Raw genomic sequence first — 23,006 nt, 5'->3', positions numbered from 1 at the left:
TTAGGGACATTCTACCCTATTATTTTACAACATTATGTTTATTTTATTTTTGGTAGAAATTGGGCCTTTTGATGTAAAACACTGACAGTTTTCCATCGTGTGATTACTTCTTCTGTGCACAAGGGGCGCTCTCTCCCATGCCTGTCGTTGGAAAACATGCAGGATTGGATTGTTTGTTTATTTTTTCTTTCTTTTTAAACCTATCAGAGTGAAATAGATAATTAGCAATTGACTAGGTATTTGGTCTGCGTCGTTCATGGTTTCACACGAAAGTATTTATTTTAAATCAGGTAAAGCAGTAAATCGCATATTCCGCCATCTTGGAAACCCCTACTATAGTTAGCAACGTGGCTAGCAAGGAGCGCGAGCGTCCCAAAGCATCCGAGGCAGGTGGGTAAATAATTCTTTATTATGTTATTTCTCATATTATTAATATCATTTACGTCAGAGACATTATAAACTTTAATTTAGTTCAACTTGTTTTAAAAATGCAATTTAAAAAAACGTATATTCTTCTTTGATGTGTATGTTGTTAAAACTCAATAATAACTAGAAAAATTGCATTACCTCCGATAATGCATGTGTGAATGCATTATCGCGTTGTGCAAAGTTGTGTTAAATTTGTGTAACTTGTGTAATTGTAAGAATGTGTAGTAAAAGCATGAATTTCCTGAACATGCTGGATGTGTAAAATTGCATGAAATGCTGAATTTGCTGAAAATTTGCACAAATTTGTGTAAAATTGTGTAAAATTGTGTAGTTGTGTAAAGTTGTGTTAAATTTGTGTAAGTTGTGTAATTGTAATAATGTGTAGTAAAAGCATGAATTTGCTGAACATGCTGGATGTGTAAAATTGCATAAAATGCTGAATTTGCTGAAAATTTGCACAAATTTGTGTAAAATTGTGTAAAATTGTGTAGTTGTGTAAAGTTGTGTTAAATTTGTGTAACTTGTGTAATTGTAATAATGTGTAGTAAAGGCATGGATTTCCTGAAGATGCTGGATGTGTAAAATTGCTTAAATTGCATAAAGTGTGTAATTTGCAGGAATTTGTGAAAAATCCTATTAGTTATAATGGGGCTGAAAAAACGCACAAATTGTGTAACTACGCAAAAACTGTAAAGTGCACAACTACTAATAATACAAGCGATAATGTCCTTAACGAGCCGGACGTTTTGATACCAAGATTGTGTAAATCGCATAAAGTGTGATAAAGTTTTTACGTGCCGAAAAACGTACGGAAGTGGACATAAACTATAATAATAATAATAATAATAATAATAAAGAGAAACAGAAAAACAATAGTGTGAATGCATTGAATGCATTCACACAATAATAATAATAATAATAATAATAAAGAGAAACAGAATCACAATAGTGTGAATGCATTGAATGCATTCACACAATAAGGAAGAGAAACAGAATCACAATAGTGTGAATGCATTGAATGCATTCACACAAATATAAAACTGTACACGATGATGATGAAAAAAAAATAGTTATTTCTACATTTTCCTTTAACTTCCATGTGTCTATAATATTAAATAAATATCAGTTCACATTAGCTTCTAGTTACTGTTTTCCCAATTATATTTTTAGCCCAATGGGATGGAGAAAATATAATATTCTGTGGAAGATATTGTAAACTTTTTCAAACCAAACAATATGATTCTGAAATATACAATATATATATAAATTATTAAAACTAACTGTTTTTTTTAAGAAAAGCTTTTGAGTTTATAGATATGTTGACTTTTTTTCTTATATTTTATTTAGAGGACCAGATGAAATTCTTTATTATATTCATATAATTGTTGTTTACAATAATAAACAATATTCCGTTGGTAAAATTCAGGCACACACAAATCAAAATAACATTTGCTACAGGTGGTCTGCAAACACTCATTGTGTCAAATTTGGCTTAAATAATTTGTTATTAATTTAACAAAAAATGTATTATGAGCAATAAAGCTTGTAGCAATAAAAGATAAAGCTGCTTGTATTTACAATATGATTGAGAAGAAATAAGACAAATTTGTTGAGTTTTTAACACTAATTTCTGAAATTGTTTATTAAGATTTTTTTTAATTCATGTTTCAAGACATTATTTTGGGACGTTTTTTATTGAAAATCTTAGTTTCTCTAGTTATCAATTACATTATACTTAATGTGTGTGTTTGTTGACAATCAATGTTAAGTTGACAAAATAAGCTATGTAGTGGACATAATATCATAATTCTGTTTTTAATGGAAAAACATAAAAAAATAAATTTCAACTTTTCTATTAATAGATATTTAGACTAGATATAGACTATTTTGTGCTTTATTTTAAAAGCATTCATAGTGGTCTTTTATTTATGATTATGCCATTTTTAGCCAAAATTTAGAATACAGCGGAACATGGAGCTTGTGACCCACATATTGTAGCACCTATGTTACAACTACAAGCTTTTCGGGGCGGCCGTGGTGCAGTGGTAGGGTGGTCGACTCCTGATCAGAAGTGAGCGGGTTCGATTCCCGCCTTGCCCGCCCATGTGTCGAAGTGTCCTTGGGCAAGACACTGAACCCTGAATTGCCTCTGATTGGAGGTTGGCGCCAGTGTTCGGCAGCGGAGCCACCACCAGTGTGTGAATGTGTGTGTGAATGGGTGAATGGGTCTGTGACTGTGAAGCGCTTTGGGCCCTCGAAGGAGGGTAGAAAGCGCTATACAAGTATACGCCATTTACCATTTTTCCATCTGTGTTTTTTACTGCTCCTGATTCACAACGATTTCAGTAAAGAAATACTCACAAATGCCATTTTAAGCCTAATGTGCTTTATATGTCTTCAATCATCAGAAAAATGTCACAAGAACATGTTAAAAATACCAAAAACACAATTTTTATCAGAGTGAGTTTTTTAAAGAGGCCATACCATGACTTTCTTAAGTCTTTTTAGAGTGAACTATATCCATATATGTGATCATATTTTACCTTTGGAACACTAAAGCAACATGTCTGCATTTCTCCCACGAAAATAATCCAAACTTCTTCAAAGATGGATGCACATACCATACCATACCATACCATACCATACCATACCATACCATACCATACCATACCATACCATACTATACCATACCATACCGTACCATACTGTACCATACAGTACTGTACCACATATCTGCCTTTATTAGGCCCAGCCATTGCTACACTGGTTCAAAACACAATGCACCCAGCTTCTGCATGGCTGTGCCCGACTGGGGGGTGGGGAGTGTCTTAAAGGAGCCCCGCATCTAAAGTAGCAAACATCTGTTTGAGCTGGAATTTATTGAAGACAGGACATAATTGGAAGATGCACGGTGTTGTTCATCTAAAATGAAAGTTTTTTGTTGATCACCATTGGCTCGGTGGAGAAATTGAGTGTTAGTATTAGACTGGAGACGGTGTTGGCAGACCAGACTCTTCCTGGAGGGGGCGGTTCGCATTGCGCTGACATCAGCGTGATACCACCCGTTCGTTTTCGTGGGTATGGGAGGGGCTGCTGCAGACAGTGCTGGTTTTTATAGGATTACTCTTAAAAGCATGAACAGATCAAAATACCACTTTGGGGTTCTTTATAGTGAGGAATGAACAGCATAATGCACTTAAAACCTAAAAAAAATCAAATTTTCATGGTATGGCCCCTTAAAAGTGTTTTTCTCTAAGTGGGAAAATACTGGCCTCTAGTGGAGAGTCGCTGCCATAGCTATTATGAGAACAAGAAAACAGTTCTTAAAATGTTCTTAAAAATATTTAAGCTAAATGGATTTTATGTGTTGCTCTGGGGTTAACAAAAATCCTTCAGTGTAATTTGTTGGTCTCTTTTATAATCTTATAATCCAATTAAGATTATCTGGCTTTAATGAAATGTAGTGAATCTAATTTTCATGACTTTAATTAATTTAGCTGATTTTGATGTGTTTTCCTTTTCGCCTGCACCTTGAGACACTTTTGATTGTGATTTTTTTTCTTTATGATAAACTAAATAAATCAAATAAAAAATTTATAGACACTGATGCAGTTGGGAGATCATGAGAGTCTCTGGAGTCTAAATGCTCTTTAAATCTTTAAATGGTTTACTTTGGGCCTAAACCAAACTAACTAAACTTTATGAATTTAAATAAACATGAACTGGACCAAAATGAAACAGTTTCTACATCAGAATTCAGATTTTTAACTAAAGTGACCTCTCTTTGTGCTCTAAATGGAGTTCTTCAGCTGGACGTGAGCTGGACCTGCTGTTCCTTCTTTACGGAGTTCCTCTGGAGATGTGCGGCGTGGAGCCTCCTGCTTGCTGTGGCGTACGCCTCCCTGTTTCAGCTCGAAACCCGTTTGAAGTTTGATCCGAGCGTCCTCCTGTGCGAGCGGTGTCGGCGAGCACGAGGGCCGCAGCCCCGCGAGCCTTTTCAACGCCCACAGCGACAAAAATGTTGCGGTGCATTGTTGCTGTGTGGCGAGCCGCCCACCCCTGTGGCAGATGGGGGGTTTTTGCTTCACACATGCCCCGCAATCAAGCGGCTCAGCAAAACACACGCGCGGGACGCGTGCACGCCAACACTCCCACGCGCACAATTATGCTCCAAACTTGATTTATTTGGGATTCTATCCGAATCGGAGGCACTGGAGTCCTCCTTCTTCCCCGTCCTCGCTCTCGCACTGCTCCGTGGGGACGGCGCCCTGCTTCCACCCTTCGCCCACGCTCTTCCAGGCCGCCGGGCTCTGGGGGGTTTCTGGTTTTGTGTTTGGCGGCTCGGGGTGTCAGCCGGGGGTCCGGCAGCTCAGCAGAGCCCACCGCGCCGATTAATCATCTGTCATGTGTGTTTTTTGTTAATATGGATCTTTGTCCTGAAAGAACGCTCACATTGTCTTTGCTCCACACTACTTTACCCAGGTTTTTTTTTTTTGTTTACGTGCAAAATGATTTAAAACTGATTTTTTTACCCTTGAAGGTTTGGGCGGGCCTCATCTGCAGGCCGAGCAGCAGCCGTGACCTTTGCGACCTCCCACCGACACCTCGCCTTTAAAGGTACAACGGAAGGAACAAAAGGAAAGCTCTTTTAAAGACTTTTTCTCTCCATTATCAGCACAAATCTTTCAAAAACACCTTCCTGGTTATAGTTTGTTCATAAAAAATATCCACAAATGCTCAAATAAAGACAGACAGAATCATAATTTTCTGCCTAAGTGAGATTTTTTTTGCCATGAAATCAGTAATTTTAACAAATCCATATTCTTTCTGAAGTGGGTCTTCCTTATTCTGGACCAAAAATCTTCCTCCTTTACCCGATGATTCTGCATTCAGAGACTCGAACGCCTGCATATTCATGGGAAACGTATCGACTGCTGAGTGCCGGATAATAGACCGACACATCAATGAGCTGCAGCCAAAGGCTTCGACACGATCAGTAAAACCCCGGAGGAGTCAGCTTCACCTCCACACATAATGAGCTTTGTCTTTCAGTTTGAAGGACTTCAGGACCTTTAAACTCGACTCCCAACATTTCATTCAAAAACACAAGAAACAAGTTTATTTTAGAGCTCATTTCTACCATCGTTACACCCAGGAAGTCCAAAAAAGACAACAAATTTACACCAAAATCAATTAAAAATCATTAATTTCAAAGTGTGTTTCATAACGGAATCAGGTTTGAGTGAAAGTTTTTGCTTTTTAATGCAAGAAGACAGCAGGAAATCTTTGGGTCAGTCAGTTTGAACTGAAAAACGTCTGAAATTGTGGGACTTGTATTGTTGTAAAACTAATGTTTTGACCAAAAAACAAATATTTAAATAACTTTTAAAGATAAAAGAGACATTTTGTTTAATCCTGCTAACAGGAAAGTGATAAGGTTCCAACTTTTTGTGCATTTCTTCCAGAAAAGATTAAATTAGTAAATAAAACATGTTTAAAGATCATCAAAGCTAACAAAGTTATCATTAAAACCACAAATGAAGTCAAATATACATTAAACTTATTGCTTCAGGCCTCTGGAAAGACCGTTAAGATCCAAAGCTGTGTGGTTCTTTGGATTTGGACCGTGATTCAGCTGATCTTCTCAGATCTGTGTGAACGCGGCGCTGAGCTCGCACAGACCTGCAGACCGTCGCGACAAAAGAGGAGCACCAAACTCACAGAAAGGAAGTCCTCCTTTCGCCGGGCCGGTCTTCCGGGCCTCCTCCTCTTGCTCCACACGGTTGAAGGTCCGGATGAAGGACGAAGCAGAAAGGTGACGTGATCCCTGAGGCTCCTGGGTGCGTCTCGGCTCGCCGTCGAACCGCAAACTCACCCGCTCCTCTGGATTTGTGGCTCGCCCCCGGAAGAGGGTCATCGTCACCCGGGGTCCGAGTGGGCTGCCAATCACAAAAAGACTCCGAGAACTGGGAGGGGGGATAGGGTTGTTCCCACCTCACTTTCCGTCCACCCTCGCAGTTAAAATTGTCATGGTAATGAAGTGGATTTTTGCTGGACAGCAGATTGTAACGCAGAGATGCATTTGGGGGGGTCATGGAGGAGTCGTAGGCACCCTCCTCTGAATCTGAGGCTACAATTACCAGTTAGCATACGAGTTTATGAATCCATGTCTGTTGATGTTCTTCAGAAAAAAATTTGAGGAGCATTTTGATGCATTTCCACAAATATCCGTTACAGATCCTGAAGGAAAGTCTGATTATCCGGAAACATGAGGGAGTCATCAATAAACTTTTTATCTGAGTTCCAATGGAGATCAGCTTCACCTTCCTTTCAGAGGAGGTCCATTCCTGAAGATCATCTGTACTCCATCGTCCTTCCTGTTGGGCAACTGGTCTAGGTTAAGTAAATCAGCAGAAAATCAATACACACTTCCCAATAACAAGAGGGACTATTATCCAAAACAATAACAGCCATTTTGATGTAAAAGATCAACCTGTGTTGATATTTAAAAAATAACTTTGTGTAAAGTCTTTTAAAGTTCCACTCTGATCATCTTTTAATCAGTTTTAAAAGTTGGATTTTTATTACAATTATGTTGGTTTTAGCCAAAATGTAAAAAAAAAGTGTAATTTTCTAGGACATAGTTTCTGCAGAGCGGCAGAAGTTCATCAGAAATTCACCTCTGAGTTGAACTGTTGGCGTGAACCAACCCGATCTCCCTTCCCCTCCCTGTTGCTGAGAGCTCTCTGTGCTCTCCCTTACAGCTCCTCACACCTCCAATCTAACGTTACCAGTGAAAAAAAATGGTGATCAACGTTGGAGATATCCATTCGTACAGTTCTGAGCCAGACATTAGCTCAGACGAGGAAAACAAAGTACATGGATCTATTCATCTACAAGTGGATACATCCGAATGGAGCAGAGGATCGAGCTTTTGTATTTTCTGCGTCTGATTCGCAACCATTTGGATAAAGAAATACTCAGAAAGGCTACATTTTTATTATGTATGTCTATCATTAGAAAAATGCCACAAGAACTCTTAAACTCTAATTTTCTTTAACTCTCTTTGAAGCTAAACTTTTTTTTAACAAATACTAAATACTAAATATGTTTTTGTATTTACTTTGTCCTCTGGGAACTTTGAAGAAACAAAGCTATCATTAATCTGTAAAACTTAAGCTACATGTTGACACCCAAACACAACTTTTTATACAATTATCTAGTACAAATCATAAAGAACATGTTTTTTTAAATAAACGTGTGAAATTATAAACCATATAGAGTTTTCTTATAGGGGCGGCCGTGCTGCAACAGTAGGGCGGACGACTTCTGAGCAGAAGATTGCGGGTTCACTTCCTGCCTTGCCCGCGGGAAGCCTTGGATGTGTCGAAGTGTCCCAGGGAAAGACACTGAACCCCAAATTCCCTCTGGTGGAAGGTTGGCGCCAGTGTTCGGCAGCAGAGCTGCTGTGTGTGTCTGACTGGGTGAATGGGTGTGAGATTGTACAGTGCTTTGGGCCTTCAAGGAGGTAGAAAAGCGCTTTTACCATTTCTTTATGAACTCTTTAGCTGTTTTGTCATAAAAACTAAAATTGCCTTTGAAAATGTAATTAATTACTGAAGAAATATCATATTAGGGCATTTATTTTGTCCTAACCTTAAGGTTCTGCTGTACTGAAGTGCTCTTTTCTGGGTTTATGCATTTTGACTGTTTTGGAATAAAACACATATATGATCAAAACCTGCCATAAATCATAAAGAATATTTTTTTTTCTTTAAAATTTCACCCCCAGGTTTTGTTTGATAACTTTTCCCTCAGAAATTGTCATAAACACAGAAGCTATCCACAATCATATAATTTGGATGTTAAGTACTTTTAATCGTTTAGGAAGTGTTGTGTTACATAACTTTGTGTGAGCATTTCAGGAATGTTAATGTAGGTATGACCTTTGTGACTGGGAGGGAGTGAGGCTTTTTAGGTATATGTGCCCTGAAGCCAGCTTCCTCAAAAGCTGGTCAACACTGTCAGGAGGGAATAGAAACCCTTTTGTTTGTTTACATCAATTTAGTCCTCAAATCATCATAGTTTTTTCAAAATAAATTTTACAGTACTTCTTCTGGTTTCCTGAAAATCTCACAGGCGGACAAGCTTAACTGACGGCAAGAAACATTTGCAGTAAAATAACACCAAGCCTATTTATTTTGGGAACGATGTCGCCATCTAGTGGTATCAAAGAGGAACTCCTAACACTGGAGTTCCCATGATGCTCAGCGTTGGTTGCGTCACCTATCAGCCTGGACCAATCACATGACAAGTCTGTCCGTTAGTCTCACGGCATTGGCTGAGTGAAATTTAAAACCGCTGTTTGAATGCTTCCTTTTAGAAGTGTTCAGAGCGCCAGAGGAAGTTAAAATACCCCGTGTTGTTCTAGTTGACGGAGCTAAATTATCCGGATTTTCAGTTTTTAAGAAGAAAACTGTTGGAATATATACTATAAAGTTTCATTTGAGGAAAGTTTGATTTGGTTTTGGTAAGTTGTGTTAGCTTAACGAGCGTTTTTGGTGCTCCTCCACGTTTGATGCTAATTTATCTAGCAACCCTTAGTTTCTGCTAAGTGTTACTCGCCATCAAACGCGCAGCTCGTGCGGGTTCTAACGGGGTGTTGTGCTTATAGGCTGCGTTTGCAGGAGAGCTCGTCCTTCTGCAGCCATGTTAGCGAACGGCGGGGTCGGAGCCAAGCGGGAGGAGAAGGGGAGAAACATCCAGGTGGTCGTCAGATGCAGGTGAGAAGAAAACTCCTATTTCTGTGCCAGACCATCGGTTTAATGTCCAGTACTAAAAATGATGATGCTTTTATTAATATTTTTAGTTTCAGAAGTGTATTCAAAAATTTAAACTGTTGCTAGTTTTTAAAGATATCTACAAAAAGTGGTAGATCTCAACTTTGAGATGGATTTAAACTGAGAACTATTGATTAATCATGTAAGCCCGCATTGTTTTGGAACTTGCTCAAATATTAATAATAATAAAAAAATGAAAATAAGTACTTATGCCTCATTTTCACAGTTTGATTATTGGTCATCTAGTTCCTCAAATGCCACATTTTAATGAAAAAAAAAATGGATTTCTTATTTGGAGTTCTGCAAACATTTTAATGAAATGTCATAATTTCAAAAGTTGTGAGAGAATAAAAAGTTAAAATAAATTTTTATTTATTTGTATTCTTCTAAAGTTTTCAGTTTTTTGTAAAACTGAAACTGGTTTGTGTTTATAAAGACCCACTCTGATATTTTTTTGACATGTTCTTGTGCCTTTTTTTATGATCGACATATCTTAGAAAATTTAAGCTTAAATTACATTAGAGTATTTCTTTATTCAAGTCATTACAAAACAGGAGCAGACAAAAATGTTTGAAAAAGATTGCATTTGTCACATTAAAGAAACGCTGGGCAGGCCACAAGCTCTCTGCTCTGCTCCATTCCGATACATCCACTTGCAGACAAATACCGGTAGATCCATGAACGTCTTTGTTGTTCCTCATCTGAGCCGACATCCGACTCAAAACTGTTCTTCTGGATATCTATAGTGTTGCTTGTCTTTTTTGTAGCACTGGTAATGTGAGGTTGGGGGTTTAAGGAACAGTAAGCCAACAGGAGAGTGTCAACCGATGTGAGACTGTCATGTCCAAAATTTTTTATTTATTTATTTATTTATTTATTTTTTATATGAACTCCTGTCGGTCTCCAGAAACTATGTACTAGAAAATGACAAAGGCTTTTAAAAGTTCTTTTCAGAACGGCTCAATCATAATTAAAAGACCACTGGGACACTTTTTACAACACATCAAAAGATGATCAGAGTGGAACATCTTCTAACCCTAAGCATCTACATTTTTCTTTTCTTCAAACTTTACATACATTTAATTGAAAACTTATCAAATTGTAAACATTAATTCGGAAAAACAGTTTTTAATATTTATAACAACATAAACAGTTACACGTTATTATTTAAGTGGAGATGTCTGAAACTGGGATTTAAATATTTCCTGGTTTTCCGTCGCTTTTGTGGCTCGTTTCTTTGGTTCAGAATCTTCCACAACATGTCATGGACGTGTCTGCTTCAGAACTTTCCACTCAACGTCTCTTTAAACGTTTTCAGACCGTTCAACACGGTGGAGCGAAAGTCATCGTACGGCGTGATCGACTGTGACCAGAACAGGAAGGAGGTGACTGTGAAGACTGGAGGGCTGAATGACAAGGCGTCACGGAAGACCTACACGTTTGACATGGTGAGTCCCTTCCCTGATCTTTACAGAGAACCACTGGAAGCTGGTGAAGATTGAACTGCAGTCTTAATGTTGTGTCTGAGGCCAGTTGGAAAACTGACTTTTAAAGATGTGTAGAAAAACGTTTAATTTATTTTGAGATTTTTACTGACACAATACCTGCTGAGTATTTGCTTTTACCTGTTTTTAAAACTTTTTCATAAGAATAAATAAAACTCTCTCCTTAAAGTCCCGCTGCTATCATTCTTTGATCAATTGCTGAAGTGTTCCCACTGGTCTTTTAATTGTGATTATGCCGGTTTATGGCAAAATCAAAACGGTGTTGTTTTCTAGATGAGGAAATGTAAATGTTCACAATAAATGTCCTCCAACACATTTTGTTTTTATCATAGTGGGTCTTTAACCTAATGTTGGCAGATCACACTTTTTTATCAAGAATTTTACATAGTGGCTGAATTTGAGCTTATTGGGCTTTTATTAATCATTTTTACAGTTGAGCCTTGTTTGGATAATTTGGCAACTAACATTGTTCAGCATAGTTCAGGGCAGCTTTAGCCTTTTCTTAAGGCCCTCAGCAGTCATGGACTGAGAGGACTGCATTGCTTTCAGAACTTTTTACTTTTTTTTTTTTTATTTTTAATAGCCACAGTTTTCAACAGAATGGGTCTTAAGTTTTAGTTGTTTTTTTTTTTTTTAAGCTCTATTGATCTAAAAGTGAAGTGGTGGACTTAACAAAAACTCAGCAAAGCATGTTTAAGTTTCATCTGTTGAATCTCTTCTTTTGATCCTTAAGTGTTTTTGGTTCTGAATTCCTTTCTTGTGGATCTGAACTGTCCTCTGTAGGTGTTTGGACCTGCTGCCAAACAGATCGACGTTTACAGGAGCGTGGTTTGTCCCATTCTGGACGAGGTCATCATGGGATACAACTGCACCGTTTTTGCGTGAGTCTCTGCTGCTCCCCGTTGCGTGGTTGTTGTTTTTTTTTTTTTTTTTTTTTCCTCATATGGTAATTTTTTTTTTTTTCTTAAAGCTACGGTCAGACGGGAACAGGAAAGACCTTCACCATGGAGGGAGACAGGAGCCAGGATGAGCAGTTCACCTGGGAGGAGGTTGGTTTTGTCTGTTCCTGTGAGAAAAGCAGATGTATTTAGGATTTTCTGTCCTAGTTTAAGTTAACAGCCTTTAAACTTTCATCTGGCAGTTTTCCTGGTTACAATAAATGAAAGAATGTACATTTTTATTGTGAAAACACTTTTTTTAAGTCTTTCTGCCACAAAACAAAATGCAACCATTATTGGATGGAAATAAATTTTTTCTTTTAATTCAGAAGTACTCTAGCTAAAAAAAGATAGTGAAATGCACTAAACTGAACATCCATTTAAAGTACCGTATTTTCCGGACTATAAGTCGCGTTTTTTTCATAGATTGAATGTCCCTGCGACTTATACTCCAGTGCGACTTATATACGAATTTTTAATGAGATGAGATATGGACCGTAAGTCTAGAGTGCCCTCTTATGGTGATCTATGCAATTACTTTAGTTATTCAGACGTGACACAGAGGACGAAGAATTTAAGGGATTTAGTGATATGGAGTGAGATTGCGTGCAATTAATTACAGTAAAGATACAAAGTTGATGAGTTCTTGAGGCTATAGTTAAATAAAACTATTATGTTATATAAATGCTACACCTTTTTGTTTTTTTCATGATGCTAATATGTGAATATGTGTTGACACATATTCAGCCTGTTTTCTATTCACTTATGAATGTTATAACTTACCTTCCAGGATGATGTAATATCGTTTTTTTCAACCAGTTTGTAAAATAAATTACTTGAAAAAAATGCGACTTATACTCCAGTGCGACTTATGTATGGTTTTTTCTTCTTCATTATGCATTTTTTGGCCCCTGCGACTTATACTCCGGTGCGACTTATAGTCCGAAAAATACGGTAATCTTCAGGCCAAGAAAAGGTCGACTTGTGTCACTCAGCGCTCTGTGGTTTGGTTTGTTTAGGATCCTCTGGCTGGCATCATCCCCCGAACTCTCCACCAGATCTTTGAGAAGCTTTCTGAGAACGGCACAGAGTTCTCCGTCAAAGTCTCCCTCCTGGAGATCTACAACGAGGAGCTGTTTGACCTCCTCAGCCCCACGGAGGACGTCAACGAGCGTCTTCAGCTGTTCGATGATCCACGCAACAAGGTCTGCGCCGCCAGACAAGGGAAGTGCGGCCGCAACGCCATTCTCAGTGTTGATTCTCTGCTTGTGATGCAGCGGGGCGTGGTGGTGAGAGGCCTGGAGGAGGTGACGGTCCACAACAAAGACGAGGTCTACCACATCCTGGAGCGAGGGTCAGCCAAGAGGAGGACCGCCTCCACCCTCATGAACGCCTATTCCAGGTTCCTGTCCAGAGAAAACGCTGCTCACTGTCATGATGGAGCTCGCCGTTAACACGCCCACTTTTGTCTCCGCAGTCGCTCCCACTCTGTGTTCTCAGTCACTATTCACATGAAGGAGATCACTCTGGATGGAGAGGAGCTGGTGAAGATTGGAAAACTCAATCTGGTACCGACTCCTGAAAGCAGAAGATCAGTTTGTCTCTCTGCAGGAACCTCATCAGTCGTCTCCTCTGCAGGTGGATCTCGCCGGGAGCGAGAACATCGGCCGCTCCGGAGCCGTGGACAAACGGGCTCGCGAGGCGGGAAACATCAACCAGTCTCTGCTGACTTTGGGAAGAGTGATCACAGCGTTGGTGGAGAAACGACCTCACGTCCCGTACAGGTCAGGAAACTAGTCGCCTGTTCTCTGGGTGCCTGCAGTCTTCAAATCTGGACTTTCCTTTCAAAGTTTTGAATCGTTCATTCAGACCAGACTAGGAAAGCTGCAAATCCTTAAAATGTCTTGAATTAAAAAAAAACAAAACACTAAAATAAGGTTTTATAAGCATTAAACTGTCTTAAATTCTCATGAATGGGTCTTCCATTTTTGTTCTCGTCAACATGATGCGACTTACTGTCACTAAAAAAACATTTCCAGCTTGCGCTGTGTCTTAAGGTTAAACTTGTCATAAATCTTTGGCTCTTTCTCATTGGTGCTAAAAAATTGGAAAATTGTAATACTTGGAGAAATGGCCTAAAAAGAGGAATTACTCGTGGTGGTTAGTGGAAACCTTTATGTAACAAACTGCAGGATTTGCCAAAAAACATTTAAACTTTGCATGATGGTGATCATGGCAATCAAATCTAATGTGTAGAGCAAAACACGAAAAACTGTCTGTTTTATTCGTTCCATTTTCTTTGTACACACAGTCTTGGAATTTAAATGTTCTTTAAAAAGATCTTAAAAATCAACTTCTGTGAATGTGTAGACATCCTGCAGACGGCTGTGATGATAAATAATACACTACAGTATGAGAATGGAGGGAAAACTAATTTATGTTTTTACTGTAATAATTGGTTTTGTACTGACTGAAAAGATAAACTAAAATACGTTTTTAAATGGACACCAAAAAGTGTTCATGTTGTGCTGCTAAAGCATGTGTCATTTGCCAGATTTGTTAATCAAATTTTCCCTCTTTGAACAACTGAAGCTGGAGAATGCTAGTCAGAAGCTAATCTTCTGGGTTAGCCAAAGCTGGCCGCTTAAATATGAATAACTATTTAAACCAAGACAGATGACAAATTACTCACCAAAAAACCTTTAAACTGTTACTTTTTAATGTATTACCTGATGCTAAAAATGAGGAATGAAGGACTGCTTAAACTGTAGTAAATCTGCGGAAATTTGGTAAATAAAAAATCTAGAAACCTTGAACAGTAGTTTTTTCAAGAAATTGACTATCACGTTATCATGAGAAAACAAATAAAATGTTCCTTGTGTTAACGAGATGGTAGACGTTGTCATAATGAGTTAACATTTTTTTTGTGAGAGTGAGATAGTGGATGTCGTTATCATAGGATAAATATTTTTTTCCCCGCATGATAATGAGAAGTTAGATGTCACCATCATGAGATAACAATTTTTTTTCACGTGATAGCGAGTTAGTAAATTAAGTCATAATGAGATGACAATATTTTGTGGGATAACAAAATAGTAAATGTTATGATCAAGAGATAACAATTTATTTTATTTGTGTGATAATGAGATAGTCGGTGTCATTATCGTGAAATAACAAGTTTTATCTTTTGATAATGACGAATACATATTTTTTTACAATATTGCAAAGAACTCGTTGATTCATAATAGTTTATTTCAAATTGTAGTCTAGTAAAGAAAAGCCCAGGAAGCTAAACAATGACAAGGAAAATGCTTATCATTAAAAGTATGTTTTGTCTTTGCAGAGAGTCTAAGCTAACCAGAATTCTGCAGGACTCCCTGGGGGGTCGAACAAAAACGTCAATCATCGCCACAGTTTCTCCTTCCTCCAGCAACCTGGAAGTATGTCTACAGTCTTTGATGACTATACCATCTTTAGCACTATAAAGATGTAATTAATTTAAAGCTATTAAAATGTCATAATTTCTATTCTTCTTCGTTGTTGTAGGAGACGCTGAGCACGCTGGAGTACGCTAGCAGAGCCAAGAACATCATGAACAAACCTGAGGTCAACCAGAAACTCACCAAGAGGACGCTCATCAAGGTAGAAGGGGGGATTGGTCTTCAGATTCCAAAGTTGCAGCAACTTAGAACTGATAGTACTTTTAAAAGCATTTGATGGAGTGAAAACTGTGTTTACACAGATTTGTCTTCATGTTGAAGTGTGATCTGTAAACAAACGCGTCCTGCTGTACTTTTTCTCCGGTCAGGAATACACAGAGGAGATCGAGCGCCTGAAGCGAGACCTGGCAGCCACCAGAGACAAAAATGGAGTTTATTTGTCTTCTGAAAACTACGAGTGAGTGGCAGATTTGAATTCATCCCTACTTTACTTTATCCTAATCTTACAAAGAAGGTTTTTTTAAACCAGCCAGGACTTTATTTGTTGCAAATGTCCAGAATGTGTTTCTTATAAATGAGATTCTCATTTAATGCCTTAACATTAAATATTTTTATTCAAATGCTTTTTTTTGTCATCTTGTTGAAGTCTAAATTAGAGTCACACCAGTGAGCCTTGTATTAAATTCCAGCATATTGAGGTCAGACACAAGAGTTGTAGTTCTTCTTGTTGAACTGAAGGGGGCGCTGATGCCCCAGTCTGTTGAGGAAGGATCTGATTTTTAGTCAAACTGTTTGGAGGTGGCCTTCTTGAGCTTCCTCCAGTCATCTTCAGGTCAGAGTTGGTTTGATGCAGCTGCTTTGTGCTTCAGGAGCATGACGGCACAGATCACCGCTCACGAGGAACAGATCGCCGAGTACACGGACAAGATCGCTGTCATGGAGGAGGAGCTGAAGAAGGTACAAACGCCCTGACCAAGATGGCCTCATCATCCAGATTTATCCTGGGTTTAGATGAAAACTAAGGCCGTAAATGAACAATAAAACATGGGGTTAGATGTTTGTAAAGAAACAAGGTTGGTCTCCAGCTGCAGATCCAGGTGTTTGCTTGTCTAAACCTCAAATGGTTATATTTCAGACACAGAGAGGGCTGTTACTTCTACATCCTAACGCGACTGTTCTCCTCTCTGCCTGCAGGTGACTGAGCTGTTTGAGGACAGCAAAACCCGTCTGGAACAGTGCAGCGTAGACCTGGATGAGAAGCAGCAGAGGTACAGGACCTTCCAAACCATGCAGATCCCAGGTTTCCGTTTATGTTGAGAAAAAACATATTTTTTTGTTTTCCAGGCTGGAAGAGACCAGCAGAAACTTGGAGCAGACAAAGGAGAAGCTGTTCCAGGAGGAGTTCATCAGCTCAGAGCTCAACACCGTCCAGGAGACGCTGTACAACACCGCCGGTCAGGTACTGACTCCAAATTCTCCAAACTCCTCCACATAAACTGCTGTCTTCTCAGATTTCAGCTCAATACTTTTTTGTTCTCCAGCTCCTGAGTACTGTTCATGCCAGCACCAGCGACGTGTCCGGCCTGCACGACAAACTGGACAGGAAGAAGCAGGTCAAACACTCGACTCATGGTTTCAGGAGCAAATGTCTGAAAGTTTCCCAACAAAGTGCTGAATTCAGCAGCCTGGAACTTCAAGGCTGAAAAACGTGTTAAAACATAATTAAAGATGAAGTGCACAATGATGCACTTTTGTTTATATGAACATCTTGAGTATTTTTTTTTTTTTTTATGTATAGGAATGTTAAAGAAAAGGATTTTTCAGCAGTTCTTTGGTTCTACAGTTCATCAGATAAAGATCCATTCATGCGGATTGATCCAGCATTACATTTGTTTTGCCAGGCTGATGGTCTGCTCTGAATCTGCAGGTGGAGCAGCACAACCTGCAGATGCAGCAGAGCTTTGCTCAGAGGATGGATGGTGCCTTCATCTCCATGCAGCGCTGCGTTGAGGAGCACCGAGCCGAACACAGCCGCATCCTGAGCAGCTGCTCACAGGCGATCGGTGAGAGGAGGACCAGAAACGGCCATCTCTGACTGTCTGTGATGACCTGAGCTTAATTCTGTCCTTCAGCAACAAGAACTTTGACTGTGGAGCCACAACACTATTTTAAAAAGTTTTATGTTGATACAAATGGAAATATTCTAAAAGATGTTACAATTTGTGTCTAAATGTCATTTTCAGATAAATGTGAAACTACTACAGGAGAAGTGGAGGATTTGAAAACCACTGAAATTTTTGTGTTTCTGTTCTCTTCCAGATGGTTTGATTACTATGAATGAGGAGGCAGTGAAAGGAGCCATGACCACCATGGAGTCGTTTGTGGGCGGAGTCAGATCGCTGGTCAGTGATGGCGTGGGTCGCTTTCAGGAGAAGCTGCAGCAGCATGAGGCGCTGTGTCTGCAGGACAAGGAGAGTCTGCTGCAGCTGCTGGTGAGAAGCTCTCCTGATGACCTCAATACAACAAGTTTGGTTGAGAAATGTCTGAAGGTTAAAGCCTATATTTATATTAAAATAAAACAGTTTGTTTTAGAAAGTACATGAAGTTTACATTTTAAGCCTAAACTATTACAAAGCACTAAACATTAAATCAAATGTAAATGCTAAATGTGATTGTTCCAATGCTAAACAAAAAGACGTAAAATTGTAAAACCACTTTTTTTTTTCTTTTCATTTTCTTTTCATTTTGTCAGCTTTTGTTTTAGCACCATAACATTACAGTTTGAAAAAACGAATTGTCTTCAAAAAAGTGAAAAGTGGGTTTACAGTGCTAAGTAATATCTTAGAACAGGGGTCACCAACACGACGCCCGCGGGCACCACATCAGTCGCCCGCAGGCCTCTTCTAAAAATAGCACAACTCATTTGTTAGCTGCTCAAAAATTGTATTTTATTGTGATGCATTTTTTAAAAAAAATCACACCTGCCTTTATGAAGAATAAAAAATTAAAACATCTTAAAAATAGATGTTCATTATTTCTGAAGCCAAAAACGGCCAATCCCACTTTTTTTTTTTTCTTTCTTTTTTTAAACCTTCTGATCTGAGCGCTGTACAGCCGTGCGCACCGAGAGGTCCCGCAGCGTCAAAGCGCTTTAGAAATTGCGGGTCATATATGGAATGGCGCAGCAGCTCCTCCACCTCCTCCTCCTTTCCTCATCGCTTCATCTACAGCCGCACTTTTGCAGCTTGGAGCCTGAAGTCTCATGAGCGCGAGCGCTGTGACAGAAACTTTCATTTATGTTGTCTTGTTTTCAAACAGAAAAAAGATCCTGATTATTTCCTGTTAGAATTCTTTTTCTTTTAACCGCTGAACAGACTTGTTTCTCTTCTGAGTAAAGCTGTATTGCACACGCTCCAAACAGAGCTGTGACGTCACCCACATGCTCCCTTTTAGTGAATCAAAAAAAAAAAAACTTGTTCTCGTTCATCGCCGTGTTTATAATGACTTATCGCGTGAGTTGGTTTGTGTTTTATCACATTATTATGAAACCGTATAATTGCGACACTGTTTTTTAAAAATTCCTAGAATTTGGTTAAAGTTTCATGTGTAATGGAAACAGAACCCAGGGCTGAGTGGTCCGGCATGGTGGGTTCACTGAGCCCCGGATATCGGCAGTAAAAAAAAAGTAGTTTATCAGAGAAAACGTAAAACACCGCCACTGATCCGGATATAATCGATTGATTAAATAGTGTCGACGTTTTCTCTGAAAAACTGATTTGTTTTGCTGCGGATTGTATAAAAATGAGAAAGTTTGTAGCGGACCGAGTTGGGCCGAGTGGCTGTTCGCTTATGTCCAGAGCTCAGTGAACGCATCATCTGCAGATTCTTGTCTGCTGTGGGATCTGTCAATCAACCTGTTCAGAGGTTTGAGGAAAATAAAGCGGCGGGTGCATGAGACTGAATTAAAGCGTTTGAGGAGTGTAGATCCACTAATAATAGTTATTATGAATTAATAATAATTAATAAGTTATAATTTTGTTAAAAACATTTCATTTGGTCATTACCTCATAATGTGACAAGATCTGTTGAGATTAATAAAGTTCTGAATTTTGACAGCTGTTTCCTAGCATGTTGTCATTATTGACAATTATGCTAAGAAATCAGTGTCTTCACATAGAGAAGTATCATTATTCATTATTAATAAAGTAGAACTAAAGGCAAACTAAGCAAATTTATTATTTCAAACTGGTAGCCCTTCGTATGATTTAGTACCCATGAAGTAGCCCGCAGTTTCAAAAAGGTTGGTGACCCCTGTCTTAGAAGTTGACTCTGAAATTGGCTAAACTGTTTTCTAAAAAAAAAAAAAAAAAGTTAAAAGTGCATAGTTAAAGCCATTGTATAGCCTCCAGTCTCTTTCTTTCTACTAATCCTTTGGTGGACATGGTGGCTGCTTCCTGCTCCAACATCGAGCTGCAGCAGGATGCAGCCTTAAACTGCATTTGTTCTTTTCAGGAGGAACATCGGCAGGACATGGAGGACGTCCTGATAACCAGAACTCTGATGGGTCTGACGGCCGTCAAAGAGCTCTGTGACTCTCTGAAATCCTCGGTGGAGACTCGGCGAGCTTTGGCCTCTCAGGTGAGTTCATATCCAGCATCTTTGGACCAAAAAACAAACTGGTGTGAGAACTGCTCCTCCTCTTCCTGCCAGGTGGAGGCCATGAAGGAGGTGGGCGGGTTCCTCGGCGGTCTGGTCCAGGAGCTGGTGGGTCTGCGGCAGACGGCCGTGCTGGGTCTGGATGCACTGCAGGCCGAGCACGACAAGCTGCAGAAGGAGATCCAACAAGTGCAGGAGCGACAACAGGCGGTAAGACACTGTGGAGCCTGTTTGGGTCGACCCTGAGGAACTCCTGAAGAAGCTCATTTAGAGCAATAAAAGGGCGGAGCTTCAGTTCTACACACAAACATTAACTAATAAAGTTCACATGAGAATCTGCCCATCTTTTGACTGGAGAACTGAAGCAGCCATCTTTGTTTTCAGAGCATGAAGGACACCATCCAGTGTCTGCAGAACCAGCTCACCCTGCTGTCCATGCAGGCCCAGCAGGACCTGACCCAGCTGCACTCGGCCTCCAGATCTCTGCAGACTCCAGTGGTGCTGCTCCAGGAGAGCATCAGCAGGTGACTTTGAAGGTTTTGAGGATTTCTCCTCTGGTGTCTGAATGTCTGTGACCGTCTGGTTTTCTGATCTGCAGCGGCTGCAGCTCCGTGGAGGATCAGCTTTCAGGACAGGCTGAAGTCCTCCACTCCTCCTCCTCCTCCATCGCCTCTTCTCTGCGTCTGACTGACGACGAGAACCTTCAGGTTCTGACGGAGATGGACGGCTACTGCTCCAACCTGCACAGCTCCGTGTCAGGTACGACCTGTCTGCTGATAGAGTCCTGGTCCAGACAGTGAGAGCCCAGTCCTTCTGCACTTTTATTAGCAAAGTATTGTAGGGGTTCTATAATATTCCTGGATCGTCCACTACAGTGTGAACTGCTACAGAGTTATCTGAGGGCCCAAAAACCTGGAACCATATTTACTACTTAATTGGGAGAACCAGATGGTAAATTAAGGGAGAGAAAATATCAGAGATAAGTCAGACATTAACTGTGTTCTCAGAACCTCCGGAACGTATTTGTGTTATGTAAATGACTCGGGCAGACACAGGATGACCCGGACACAAATGCAGTTCAACTCCATGTTTAATCTCTTGTTCACTGTCCAGTGTTGCATAAACATAGTTCCCTCCGGAACCCGTGAACCCCAACTATGGTTCTGCTTACACAACAATTTGTAACGTGTCACACATCAGCCATGTTGGCGTATTTAAATTTCCTGCAACCCTGTTTGCGTGTTTAAAAAAATGATGGAGCTAAAACTAACTTTACTGTGGCTACGTTAACTGCCAACCTTGTTGAAGTCTTACTACTGGATAACTTCGTTCCATCTTTACTCCAGAGACTCATTCACAATAATAATATTCCAGAACTGACTCCATCCAGCACTTTGAAGACTTTCCCTTTAGAATTTAGAAAGAAGTCCCGCCTCCTGTGGAGTTTGGGTTTCAGATCAGTGTTGCTGTGACTGCAGGTCTGGTGGAGCGGGACCTCCAGTGGGGCTTCAGAGCCAGGCAGCACGCCGACCGCCAGAACCAGGAGCTCCTGGCCGTGACGGGGGCCATCTCCACTGAAGCTCAGGCAGTCCAGCAGGTACAGACTGTCAAGTTCACATGTCAATGTGCTTCCAAACAGCTTCTCCAATTGGAGGATTCAGTTTTCAGGTGGTTCCCGTGTGTGTTTCAGCAGCGACTACATTCAGTCTTTTTGCTTGTTGCAGAGTGTGCAGACGTTCTGCAGCGAGCAGCTCAGGACAGCTGAGGAGCATGCGTCTGAGCGGCGGGAGGACATGAAGCATGCCATCAAAGCCGTGCAGAAGCAGAGCTCTGTGGACTGGAGCATCCTGGACAAACAGCAGGAGGAGCTCCAGGAGAACATACGCAGCAGCCAGCAGCTGGTCGGCAGCTTCCTGCAGGACGAGCTGCAGCAGGACGTTCCCACCGGTCAGACCTTCAGCCCTGACATTTCTGTCGCTGCTCACTGTTCATGTTTAAAATCATCCCGGTGTGGTCTCCAGGTAAAACGCCTCAGCGCCGGGAGTTCCGCTACCCCCGACAACTCAGCAAGTCTGTGAGTCGCAGCGAGCTGCTGGAGAGTCTGAGGAGGCAACAGGAGAAGCTGCAGGTCGCCATGGAGCTGGAGGAGACGCAGGAGATGGAAGCAGAAGAGGAAGAAAAATTCATCGAGTCTGAGCACGTGGGTGCACGCTCTTCTGGCTTCCTAAACACTCCAGGTGGCAGGATCTCCTACTTCTCAACTCCTGTTCAATCTTATGTGTCCAGGAGGAAAGTTTGGCCACCGAGCCGTCCTTTGACGAGAACCTGGTCTTCAACGAGAGCAACCGCGTCCCGTTCTTCAAGGTGAGCCGCAGTCAGCACAAAATCAACCACGAAAATAGACCAGTCACATCAGGTTTTTAAGTCTCTACTCTGAACTTTTTCCAGCAGAAGAAAGGAAAGAAGATGAAGGTCCCGAGTAGGTCAAAAACCTTTGAGAACGACGTTCTCTCCACTCCTCAGAAATCCAAGCTGCCGCTGCGATGTCAGAACTGAAGCTTCCAGCTGTTCCTTCTCTTCAGTTCTATACTCGTTTCAGATTTTTACTATTTGTTTTTAAATGTTGTTGTTAAAATAGTCATTAAATAAAGTCGTGAGTGCTTGTGTCTTGTTTGTCCTTTTAAAAAGAAAAGTGAACGTGTTTGTTTTGGTCCAAAATTAAGAAATCAATAAACCATTTTTTAAACTGAAGCTGGTTTTGAGTGTAATAGTGACTCACTGTGTGAACAAGTCTCACTCCAGTCATCTTTTGGTCTATTATAAAAGTGTTTCCTTTTATTTAAATCATTAAAAAAAAATGAAACAAACTTTAAAAGAAAATATATTTTTTATAATATGAAGTCGTATATAACTTTAAAGAAGTTTGCATGACTTCCTTTTTAAAATGAAAGAACCTGTACCATAAAGGATCGTCTCAATGTAGTAGTATAAAGTAGTACTATATGAGTTATAAAGCAATGTCAGTGGTGATGAGATGAATATGTTTTACTGTTTTTGGTGCATCTCCACCAGAAACTTGTAAACCAGAAATAAGTGACTCATTTTTTTGATAATTTGTTGCAATTAAATCCTTTAAAATTAATTGATGATGAAAAACATTTATTCAGCATGTAGTCTGACCTTGAAAAATGAAAATTT

At 40.0% G+C, this 23,006-nt stretch overlaps 1 protein-coding gene across 2 annotated transcripts; it reads left to right on the top strand.

The window, feature by feature from the left end:
- The first annotated feature begins 8,797 nt into the window (after positions 1 to 8,797).
- Positions 8,798 to 22,472, top strand: kif11 (kinesin family member 11). 2 transcript variants are annotated; one of them, XM_024297695.2, is made up of 27 exons: positions 8,798 to 8,959; positions 9,104 to 9,212; positions 10,588 to 10,717; positions 11,558 to 11,655; positions 11,745 to 11,823; positions 12,732 to 12,917; positions 12,990 to 13,114; positions 13,190 to 13,280; positions 13,351 to 13,496; positions 15,056 to 15,152; positions 15,259 to 15,354; positions 15,521 to 15,609; positions 16,022 to 16,109; positions 16,347 to 16,420; positions 16,497 to 16,611; positions 16,694 to 16,765; positions 17,080 to 17,215; positions 17,472 to 17,644; positions 19,665 to 19,790; positions 19,863 to 20,018; positions 20,193 to 20,332; positions 20,407 to 20,567; positions 21,287 to 21,405; positions 21,533 to 21,755; positions 21,830 to 22,008; positions 22,095 to 22,172; positions 22,260 to 22,472. In XM_024297695.2, exons 2-27 carry the CDS (start codon positions 9,139 to 9,141, stop codon positions 22,362 to 22,364), a joined length of 3,156 nt encoding a protein of 1,051 aa, XP_024153463.1. In that variant the 5' UTR covers positions 8,798 to 8,959; positions 9,104 to 9,138; the 3' UTR covers positions 22,365 to 22,472. The 2 variants fall into 2 exon arrangements, with proteins under 2 accessions (XP_024153463.1, XP_024153462.1); XM_024297694.2 differs by having other exon boundaries at positions 22,257 to 22,472.
- Positions 22,473 to 23,006: the final 534 nt, after the last annotated feature.

Source organism: Oryzias melastigma, linkage group LG15, assembly GCF_002922805.2.
Source record: "Oryzias melastigma strain HK-1 linkage group LG15, ASM292280v2, whole genome shotgun sequence".
Taxonomy (NCBI): domain Eukaryota; kingdom Metazoa; phylum Chordata; class Actinopteri; order Beloniformes; family Adrianichthyidae; genus Oryzias; species Oryzias melastigma.
The sequence above is the reverse complement of the archived record's forward strand: the minus strand, read 5'-3'. Positions and strand labels throughout refer to the sequence as shown.